The 11,908-nt window shown below is 43.4% G+C and overlaps 1 protein-coding gene across 1 annotated transcript; it reads right to left on the bottom strand.

Moving 5' to 3' along the window:
* Positions 1–11,737, bottom strand: cacng1b (calcium channel, voltage-dependent, gamma subunit 1b). Its single transcript, XM_085784395.1, has 4 exons — positions 11,252–11,737; positions 2,277–2,351; positions 866–1,003; positions 1–516 (listed from the first exon to the last, which is right to left on the bottom strand). The coding sequence occupies exons 1-4, from the start codon at positions 11,490–11,492 to the stop codon at positions 284–286; spliced, it is 687 nt and encodes a 228-aa protein (XP_085640521.1). The 5' UTR covers positions 11,493–11,737; the 3' UTR covers positions 1–283.
* Between the last annotated feature and the right edge of the window lie 171 nt (positions 11,738–11,908).

Here is an 11,908-nt window from a genome sequence, read left to right as displayed (position 1 = left end):
AAAAAAGATAATATAAGATTGGTAATTTTTTTTCTGTTCAGCAGACATTATTTAAACATAATGCTTTCAAAGCAGTCCCTGTTTCCTGCTTTGTGTTAATTATATTTTTTTTTACTAGTATGAACTGAAACCAATGGATGTCTGTAGGTGGGAAATCAGGCTAAAAACGTTTTAATGCTTTGGAAAATAGCTTGCAGAAATAATAATTACGTGGGACTGGATGTTTAGTTAAAGGGCTGCTTGTTCAACCTGGTTGTCTGTTGTTGTATCAGAGTGGCTGAGGCTAATCTAAGATCTCCGGCTCAGCATCCATGCAGGTCTCCCAGGGATTGCGTGGCATGTGGGGCATGGAGATGAGCAGCAGGGCGACTCCGCTGAGGATGAGGAGGGTGAAGGAGGCGCAGGCGCAGGTAAAGGACCAGGAGTAGTGGTATTCAATCCAGATGGTCTCGTCACTGGCAATCATACGTTTGACCGACTGTCGCATTACCTCGACAGAAATGATGGTGCAAAATCCTGAGTCGAATAAAGAAGAGAGAGTGTATTGTGATGGGCTGTATGGATGTTACACTTCCACATTTGCACAGATAGTCATTTTTATTTTAGCCTACCTTTGATTTTGTAACATTAAATGTGATTCTGAGTGGGAGATCACACACATCACAATCAATTTCATGCATTTTAGTTTGAAATCTCGTCCCAGAGCTGCAACAACTTCATCAGCACTTGCCACCTCCTTTGTCAACTCTGTTAAATCAGCACCATCAGTAATATTCACCGACAAACGGAAGGTGAGCATGATAATGACACCGACACCCTTCACTTCTAGCTGAGCTGTGACCAAGTGTGATCTGCTATTTCTAACCTGCAAAGGCGAAGAACATCCCGGCGGGCCGAAGCAGGTAGTCCCGCCCCTTCCCAAAAGAGAAGGTGACACAGAGGGTGCCCATGATCATGAAGAACAGGCTGAATATGGCGATGGCCGCTGCTGAGATATTGTACTCTGTGGAAAAAGGGGAAAAGAAGAAAAGAGGAAGGATACAACATCTTGAAGAAGACGGATTAGAAAAAATAAACACACACACAGTGAAGAGGTAAGAGCGAGTGAGAAAGAGGGGGAAAAAGAGGCAAAGCAAAGTGATACAGTAACTGTTAAAAACTGATGAAGTGGCTAGGAACAGAAGGGGAGGTTGCAGTATCGTTTACATAATAATTGTTTCAATATTGCACTCAGGCGAGTTATGACACAGATAATTAGCCTTTAAATTATCCTCACTTGAAAAACAACAGCCATTTATCCAAACTGGCAATAATGCCGTTTGCATGACAGATAAGATGCTGCAGGCTTATAACAGGATGATTAGAAGGTCCCTCCCTCTTCCTGCCTGCCTCCCTCCTGTCTGTTCATCAGACAGAGATTATCTATTCTCTCCTTCTCTCACTGTGAAAGAAATGATCCTCAGAGCAGCCTATTCCTCCGCTGTGGAATAACACTAATGTGTAAAGTAACCTTCAGCTCAGCCTCTCCGGCATCAGTCGGGCTTATTCTGTGTGTGTTTTTGATGACTGCTGGTCTGTATGGGTATGCGTGTGTGTGTGTGTGTGTCTGTCACTGCAATTTCCCTTGTGTACCAACCTGTTGCCTTATGGATGAAGTATGAAAGCCTCTAGATTTACATTTCCAACATCATCGCTGGTTTCACCAACATATGGTCATGAACTGTGCATCTACTGTAATTATCTACAACTTTGAGCGTGACCTTTAATTGCATGGCTCTGTGGGTATCGAGCTATGTGTTCCTTACATGTTCTTTTTTTTTGTGTGTGTGTGTTTCAGAAGTTGAAAGGTTCATCTCGCCAACACAGGGACCTATATGTGCTGTTTCCTTGAAATACGTTTACTTTGAAAATAACAATGTTCCTAAAGCGGGGAAGATGAGAGGATGAAAATCAGGGGATACTGTAACAGGTTGTTTTCTTATCTGATGATGAGAGACGGTCTGCTCTGATATATGGTATAGCGTTTATGTTATAGATGTATGTATTTTAAGGACATTTCCTCACATAATGCATCATATAATGCCCCATTAGCTGGCTACTAAGGTACCAGCTAAGGGGGATCCTTAATAAACAATTAAACAACGCAGGTATGTGATAAGTCAAGCCTTATATCCACATAGAAACTGTTGCGTTATATTTCCTCTCTCCACAGACTGATAGTTGGGTCTGAAACAAAAAGAAATCCGTGGTCTATGTGGTGGTGAGATGGCACCCACCTTTCTGGGTCTTGACTTCAAAAACTTCGGCTTCCTCCCCCGATGTAAAGTGTTTGAAGTAGGAGCAGTTTTTCGCTGCAGAGTAAGACAGGAGGATGAGAAAGTGGGAGAGATGAAGAGATGGAGAGATGACCAAATAGCTCAGGCTGTGTCTGTAATAGCAATGTAAAAGTTGAATCCCTCTGTGGATCCCATTAGAAATTTAACCAACACTAACAGCTATGAAAAATTCATATTTATTATAATATATTCTTGGTTGGTGTCTTGCTATTAGGCTGAACAGTTGGTTTACTTGCAGTAATTTACTTACAGTAATTTTCCAGCTAGAAAAGTTATTCAACCATTAAAAGTTCTTTGAGAGCCTAAACAAAAAAATGTCTCTATTTATAAACTCACTATTTTGTAAATAAATATTTTCTCCCTTGAAAACAAATTGCAGTTCTACTGACTGACTGATGCCTCTCTGTATTATCTCACACCCCAGGAGCTCATGGCTCTTGAACGCTCAACCAGAGAGGGTGTACATATACAAACCCATGCAGCAGCTTGAAGTTGTGCCAGTTTGTTTGATAGACAGTCTTTGTACCCAGTAGCCTACCACTATGCCTGAAGATGAAGTATAAAGTGTGTAAAGAATATTATCCGAGCTTAAAACCACGTATAGCCTATCTGTCTTGTTTCTAATTGGTAAAGAATCAGCATGCACAACTGTTAGGCTTCGTCTGTAGGCTAGTACTCGGTGACTTGCCATCTTAAACTCAAACCCTTCCTTGTCCTTAATGTCGGCTGTGTTTACATCCCACAAACAATTTGTACACAGCTATGATTCATTTTTACACTTTGCCGGCCCAAACTCAAGTACTTTGACCACAATCTTCAATATTGCCCCATAAAGAAAACCGGCGCAGCCATTTCCCACTCATCCATCTATCTGTGTGTCTCTAAGGGCAGCTGGGCTGAGAGGGGAGGGGTGGAGAAACATAAAGGCCAAGTGAGTGTCCCCTCTTTCTTCCACTCACCATCCTTTTTGGCTGAGATTAAACCCATAAAGCAGACAGGTGCTTTCCGCTTCACACAGAGATGGACAATGTTTGTGTGTTGTCTCTCTCTCTCTCTCTCTCTCTCTGTGCGCTTGTGTGCACGTATGCGTGTACCAGGCAACAGACGAGCTGTTTGTTACCCAGGATGAGAAAGAATCACTAAAGAGGTAACCTAGCAACAGGCTGCTGCAGGTCTTGGCTAGTCCTATCTATTTACCCATGTAAAGGCAAATCAAGGGTGTGTGTGTGTGTGTGTGTGTGTGTGTGTGTGTGTGTGTGTGTATGAGGGGACAGACTGGGAGTAGGGAGAACTGGGGGTTGGGTCACAGTGCAGAATCTGCAAATATATTTTTTTCATTAGCTTTTTCTCATTAGCCGTCTTCACCTCTGAGGCTAAGCTAATCTAATGCAGTGGATTCAGACAACGTTCATACGCCCTTCCTTTATTTCACATATTATTATCTTGTATGCTTATGCTAAAATCATTTAAATTATTCCCACGTCAATATCCCATAACAACTGAGTATTAGAAATGTTTGAAAATGTATTAAAAAGACGAAAATCTGACATTGACAGAGTATTCAGGCACAGTATTTGGCTGAAGCCCCTTTGGCAGCAAATGGTTCAGGTTCTCTTGAGTGGGGCCCAACAAGCTCTGCACACCTGGATTTGAGGATTTTCTGCCATTCTTCTCTCCTCTCTCTCAGATCCTCTTAAGCTCTGTCAGGTTGGATGAGGACCATCAGTGGGCGACCATTTTCAGGTCTCTCCAGAGAAGCTTAATTAGACATTCACAGAGCTGTCCCTGAGCCACTCCTGCATTGTCTTGGCTGTTGGAAGATTAACCTTCAGCCCAGTCTGAGGTCCCAATCACTTCTTCTATTGAAGAATGATGGAGGTCACTGGGCCATCAGGAAAAAAAATCCTGTCTCTGAGCGCAGTTTCTTCCTCCCTCCTTTTTTCCCCTGATATGTGTTTACCTTTTATAGGCTATATACTGTAGGTGTGTGCCTATATCACAGTCAAGGTGTAGAAACTTTAAGTTTCAATCAGAGGTGATCAGCTAAATTGTGTTAAACCAAGAGGTGTGGAAAAACTTGTGTCACCTCGTCATCATGGGGCAATGAGTGTAGATTATGGGGGGAAATAATTTAAATGATTTCAGCATAAGGCTGCGACATGACAAAATGTGCATCTACACATTGCAAAGTAATTAGCTCATGTTATCCTTCCCGAGTCTTGGTGACTGTGTTGCACTGAATGAAGTATGTCCTCCTGGTTTTAATGAGATGGACTGGCTCACGGGGAGAATTTTAAATTTTCCTCGTACTCATTTGGAAACATTTAAAGCATTTGTTTTAATCCTAAAAGGCAAAGCCCTAACACTGGATTTGGAGATCCCAAAAGCTTTAATTATGAAGTCCTTCCTTCCACCTCACCACCTCCTCCACAGCGGCTACTTGTTTTTTAGCCACGCCCACACTCAATGAAACTCTGCTGATAGATTTCATCCGGTCTTTACAGCAATAAGCAAAATTCAGATGTACACATGTAAATCCTTAAAACAACTATAGGCAATGCCTTGGCAAGGTAACACCAGGGAAATAAAGAGAAAGTGCAAAAAACACAGTGGACAATTTCGTAACATCTAATACCTATCAAAAACAAACCATCATAATCCCACAATTCTTCTCAAAAACCTTGAATTTTAACCACTGGATTGAAACCCCTTTGATTAAGCAACATGAATGACTGATGATTAAGGTTTCCGTAAAGTGCTTAAAGGGATAGTTCACCCAAAATTCAAATTTCCTCCGTGCCTTCTCTGAGTTACAGGGGGGTCCACACAGCAGTATTTGTCCATATAATGGTTGTGAATGGATACCAACTTTCTTCATCCAAAAAGACACACCAAAAAACATCCAAATACCTCCATACTGCTCGTCTGTAATGTCCCTCTTGTATTGAAGCCCTGACATGAGAAATTGTTCCGAAAAAAATTAAATAAAGCCCTATTCGCACGGGATTAGTATTACCTGGGGACCTGTGGTCATTTGTAAATTACCCCCCCCCCCACGTCAGTGTTTCTTGCGGTGCATTTGCACGGGATAAGTGAAGTCTGTAATAGTCGAATTTACTGACATTAAGGCTCCGATATGACGTCAAAGCTGTGCACGTCGTAACATCCGCTGCTGTCACATCCATGTGCGAAGCAAATGTAAATAAAATGTCAAAGCAGCAACGTGACTTTGCAACAGTGCAGTTGTTGTCGCAATAACGGGCCGTCATGGCATTTTTATGAAGCCTGTTGCACGTCATCCATCTCAATATCCTCCTAAATTTTGCTCTTTTTATGGATCTGAACTGTTGATTTAAATGAGTCTCCAGCACCGATACGAGCCCGTGTTTGCACCTAAAACGCCTTCGAAAATGCCGCTCATAATTTCCACCGCAGCCTCCATGTTTCAACCCGTACAGTATGGTTTCAACCGGGGAAGAACAAAAAATGCCCCTCAATTACTTAGATGCAGATTCGCACGGGACTAGTTTTACCACGGGACGTCGGTCTTTGGTGAAATATAGTACTGTAGGTAATTTTGGGGGGAATCTTTACTTTACAAATTACTCACATGGCGCATTCGCACGGGATTAAGATCACAGACGTCCTCCGCAATTATTACAAATTACCTGAAGTCCCCAGGTAATACTAATCCCGTGCGAATAGGGCTTAAGTCTATATTTTAAGCTTGTTTGTAGCGGAAGCTCCCAGTGTCTCAGTTCACTGCTCTTCCTGTTTTTCGGAACAATTTCTCATGTCGGGGCTTCAATACAAGAGGGACATTACAGACGAGCACTATGGAGGTATTTGGATGTTTTTTGGTGTGTCTTTTTGGATGAAGAAAGTTGGTATCCATTCACAACCATTATGGACAAATACTGCTGCGCGGACCCCCCCGTAACTTAGAGAAGGCACGGAGGACTCTGAAACTTCTCCCAGCCCTTAGTCGACATGAGGGTGAGTAGATAATGAGTGAAATTTTTTGTTGGTGCCACTATTTTAACAACGGTAAAAAAGCTCTCTGGCTGCTGACTCTGTTTCCTCTCGGCTTAAAGTCATAGTGCAGGTTGTTTGAAATTGGCTGGTGTGTGATAGTTTCGTAGTATATTACTTTGATATCAGTGCCATGCTACTTCATGTTACAGTGGAAGTGGGTTAGGGTTACAGATAAAAGCCAATATTGGATCGTGTACACACTTTATTTTGAGCGTTTTCACAGCTTTATCTCGCTCTCAATCTGCCTTATCCTCTGGAACTCCGCTTTCTCAACCGTTGAATCATCGCATGAGCTACTACGCAAACATTTCACATCAGCTGTTCCTGTAGTGCAGTGAGACAAATCAAGCCAAAATGTAACACTTGCAAAAAGTGTAGAGTCAGGAAAACAAATGTCTTTTCTCCTCACTATTCTATCCTGCTACTGCTAAAACACACAGAAGACAGGAGAAACAGTTGCGTAGGTGTTATTTGCTGCATTTACGTCTCCACCTCAGTATCCTGAAGATGAACCATGTGTTATAAAAACAGATTCTACTGTCCATCGTGTGTATCTTAAGTGTGGATGGTGGACAGTCAGTGTGGAGGAGAACATCTGAGTGCGTGCGTGTCATTGACCTTGTAGCCTGGCTAATGGGGAGATTTCGTTCCGGGGGGTGAGAGTGATTAAAACGAAGTAACGCCTGTCATTTTAGTTTCAACTCTTTCCATTACACTCTGCTGCTTCCTCCTCTCTTTGGTGTGCAGTTTTCTCCTTTGCTCTTCTTCCTTTCCCCTTTCCACCTGTCATTATACCTGTCACTTCAACTTCCTCTTTCATTCTTCTTTCACTTTGCTACTCTTATGATTTTCCTTTTCCTTTTTTCACTTGGTTTCTGCACCCACTTTCCATTTATCTTTGGACACTTTGGAGGATACATGAACAAGCATCAAATTAACTGACTTTAGATTGAATTCATAGATATGACATTATCATATTTTTAGTCTGACAACTGTGCAGATGACTTGCATGTTTCCCTGGGTAATAGCTTCTATTTCTTACATAGGTCTTTCACAGAAGATGGTTTTTTAGGTGATGAAAGGGGCCAGGCAGAATGACCGACTAATTCTGGGTCAATGTGAATAGGATGGGTGGTGGTATTTGAATGGCTATTCCACCAGGAACTAGAGATAACTGGGACACAACAGCACAGCAGAGTCCTTATGACTCTCATGATCCCATATGTACGCATACAGTACGTGTGTGTGTGTGTGTGTGTGTGTGTGTGTGTGTGTGTGTGTGTGTGTGTGGCCTAACCTTTATCATGAAATTCAAACCACTAAATTTACTGTTGTCATCTTGGCATCACATTATGTAAGTGATGGCATCACTGAATATGTATCTCCTCCTTTTGTGTGTTTTAGATTTACACAGTGACGAGTGATTCAGTCAAATTTTGAAACTTTCACTTGTTTTCTGAATGCCAAATCAAATCAGCACCACACCTCCACAGTTCTGGCTCTGCAGTTGAAGCAGACTACAGAGAAAACATGACTGAACATCATAAAAAATATATATGTGGTTCAAGGTGACATCTGTGCTTTTGAGGGTATAAATTGGGGGCAACGGTGTGAGCACTGAAAGAAGCAGAGGAGGAAGCGCTCTGTTAAACTTAGAAAATGTGATGCTCGACCTCTTGGAAACTCCAAAACATCACTGATAATAAACTCCTTTTCCCCCCTCAGCTTCTTTGCAACTATATTGCACGTGTAGGAACACGCAACATGCGCACAAAAGCAACATTTGTATGTTCTTTATTTCCCCGCCGAGCAGCATGATGCAAATCTATAAAGTGTTTGTTTGGTTTTTTTTACAGCACTCAAGCTGTCATGCGTCATTTGTGGGAAGCTCATTTCAAAAGTCATCTGGGTTCACCGCTTCGCTCCGATTGTTATGCAACCGCTCCACAAAAGCGGTGTAACTGTGCCTATGAAAAAGGGTTTGTATGTGCGCCTCTTGACGACTAACTCCCCCTCTCTTTGGGAAAATGCAAATGCATGTTGTTAAGTCCAATCACCGCTGCTTGCTTGGCTATACTGCTCATCAAGGATGTAATGTTATAGTGCACTTTTTCCAACACCACTGTGTATTGCTTATGCGTTCAACACTCAACCTACAACACACATTAGATGGGGATGCGAGTAAAGTAACACCAGTGTGACCATTTCAGCCACCCAGTCCTACCATTAGGCTTTAAGCCAGTGGCCAATTATTTATGTGGACACATGTGTTAGAGCTGTGTTTGCCATACAATACAAATCCAGCAAGAGTAGATGTCTGTTTTGCACAGCTGTCTTGTTGCTAATTGAACCAACGTGAGATCTGTATTTGTTTATAATCGTCCAGCTGCATTATTGGTTGAATACTGCCTGGCTTGTTAAGTGCAAATCACATGAGAAACGTTATTATTACGGGTGAAATTTCACCCAAAGCAGGAAGTCGAGCGAAGCCAGCACACCTGACAGGCTTCTATCAAGGGAGAAGCAAACCAGTGAGGTCAGAGAGCGGCTGTTTTTCTCTCTCTCTGAACTTCACAGGTTGACCAGCGGGGTGTCGGCAGAGAAAGCACCCGTTATTTAGAGAAAAAGCCTTTAGGCGCCTTTTCTTGGCTGATGGAGGACAATCAGCAGAGGAGAGTCGGTGATGCTCACTTTTAGGAAGCAGAGTAGAAACGTAACCAAACAGCATCCTGTATATCACATGTAGTGAAAGGCAGGGCAGATGAGCTGTGAACCTCTCTGTGGCCATGGACGCACGACAGCACTCATGAATCCATCTCTGATGACACCAGGGCCACAAATGGGGTATTATGGGCTTGTATAACCAAAACTATTAGGCCCGGCGTGGGAGCGCACAGCCACAATGCCAAATCACTGGACCTATTAGAGAATGAGTCACTCTCTCGAAATCCAAATGTAGAATCATCATGTGGTTGTGGGAACGTAGCCACAGGGGTCTCTAACTAAACAGCTGACATTTCTCGCCAAACACTTTCAGCCACAGCCCTAAGGCGAGCTCTCTGACAAATGTAGCTTATCAGATGGCTTCGGTATGATCAGTCAGTTGGCGAGGTTGTAACGGGATCATTTGTCGTTTGTATCTGAGGTTTGAGTCTTGTCAGCGACAATGTGCTGTTCCTTCATTCTGCAAGTGATTGGCTTGTCCCAAAAATATCCAACAAGTGGTATAAGCAGATTGAATTTTCTAACTCCATTTTACACTATGTACCTACTTGTCATATTTACGTGACAGGCAGCTGTCGACTGGTGCTCTCTCTCAACATTTACATAGTGTAAAATAGTAGCTTAACGGTAACACCATTCTTTACTGAAAGCCCCCCCCTCCCTCTTGAGACACTGTAAAAATGTCCCTCCCCTTTCCCCATCAACAGAGGTATCCCTGCTTTCATCACCCCCCCCCTCGATTCTTCTTCATCCCTCCCGATGCTCCCAGGTGTACCCTAACTCGTGAGCTGGAGTGGGAAGCCACACTTCATTAAGACCTGCACTGATCCTGAGGCGCCGGAGCCATGGAGCCCAGTCAATGACAGAGTCGGAGTGAAATCTCTCTGTTAGGCTGCAGGGCACACGCACACAGCCGGAGGCCAGAGAGACCGGAGAGACACCCAGGGCCGGCTCTCTTCAAGGAGTACCAGTAATTAAAGCTACGAGACTATTTGGGAGAAATGGACAGAATGATTTTGAGTTTTTTTTTGTTAAAAACGTTCTTTCTATGTGATGTTATGTAAGGAAGGTGGAAAAAACTTTCTAACTTGACTGGGCATCATCACAGTCAATCAGACTGTGATGATGCCCAGTGTTGTGCGTATTTACACTTAAAAAGAACTAGCTCAAATCTCAGCTCATCCAAATGAAATATTGTTCACATTCGTGGTTCTTAAAAAAAAAGAAAAAAAAAAGCACCAGTTCACCTTTGCATCAGAAAGTACTGCTTGAATTTAGGGAATTCTCATCAGTCTGGTTTGATCAAAGCTGACCTCAGATCTGCCAGTCAGACTGAAGAGACAGAGAGGTTAAATAGCATTGTATGATCTTACATTTTAGTTAGTTAAAGCTGACAAATTATGTAATATTGTATTGAGATCTGAGGGGTCACCTGAAATAGTAGCAGAGAAAGAAATGAAAGAAACGGGGGCTTTGCTTGGTTCTCTCTACTCACAATGAGAGACCATCAGCGCAGACAGAACAGATTCATGTTTTTGTCACATTAACTCTGAAGTATGGCTGCGTTACTCTTCCATTACGCACTTGACTTCAGCTGTTTGAGTGTGCTTAATTGTCAGTCTGTTCAGAGACTTCCTCTCTGGAAGATAATGACGGTTCAGTGAGAGGCTGCCGACAGAAGTCTAACACATTGGGTCCAAATACAAGCCTGTATGCATATGTTTGTGTGCGAGAGGAGGAGGAGGGGGGATAGAGGGAAGGACAAGACACAGAAGGAGGACGGGAGCATGAGTGAAGGAAAAGGCTGACACTTAGCCTGTAAATGTTCCAGGACTTATGGTAAAATGAAATGCAGGTTGTTTTGACTGTTTCTGGTGTGTATACAAGGAAAGGTGTAGAGATGAAACCCAAAGTCAAGGCTCAATTCTCGCTGTGATAACAAGTGGGTGATAGCAGACACCCCCACATTCAGCTCCTAAGGCTTTGACCTTCATGTTCACACTGATACACAAATATGTCTGAACAGCTTCCAGTCCACTCTCCACCAACGGAAGAAAAGAAGAATAACTCTCCAGAGGAGCTGTCAGTCAGCAACTACACAAAATCTTCACACTGGTAATAAGAAAAAAAAAAAAACAGCTTAGTGAGCTCCATACCTCCAGGAAGGCTGATGGGGCCACAGCCTTTGCCCTGCGGGTCCTCCTCCACGATGAAGATGCTCTTCTTGCAGAGCCTCCAGAGGCCGAAGTGGGCCGCCTCGCAGGTGGCGTTGAGCTTCTCCACCCGAGGGCTGAGCACGGCCCAGTGGTCGGTCACCACGGCCACCAGCATCGCCGACATGCCCACCACACAGACCACGGACGTGATCTTCACCTTGGTCGCCTGCTCCTCAAACATGTTGCTGTCCTGTGTGTGTGTGTGTGTGTGTGTGTGTGTGTGTGTGTGTGTGTGTGATCGTAAAGCCGACGTAACACAGTCAAGGGTGCCTTTGTTTTTCTTCAGGTCCTTGAGGCCAGATGTTGACTCCAGAGGTTCCCCTGTCTTGTCCACAGCTTCACTACACTTCTGATGTCCTCTCCTCTCTACGTACTCCTGTCCACGGCTCTTTCTTTCTCTTTCTCTGCCTTGTGCCTGGTGGTTGGTAAAAAAAAAAAAAAAAAAAAAAGGGGCCAGATAGCAGTGCCCTAGTTTCTACCTCTCTCGTCTCTTCCTCTCCCTGCCGAGGCGCCGTTTGTGAGCTTATGCCATTCAGCTTCAAGATGAAGAAGAACCAGGAAGTGCTCACACCTGTTATATCTTATTACTTGACCTGT

Source organism: Trachurus japonicus, chromosome 8, assembly GCF_045865225.1.
Source record: "Trachurus japonicus isolate A0001 chromosome 8, Traja_1.0".
Taxonomy (NCBI): domain Eukaryota; kingdom Metazoa; phylum Chordata; class Actinopteri; order Carangiformes; family Carangidae; genus Trachurus; species Trachurus japonicus.
Note: the sequence above shows the minus strand (reverse complement) of the source record. Positions and strands in the feature narration are given on the sequence as shown.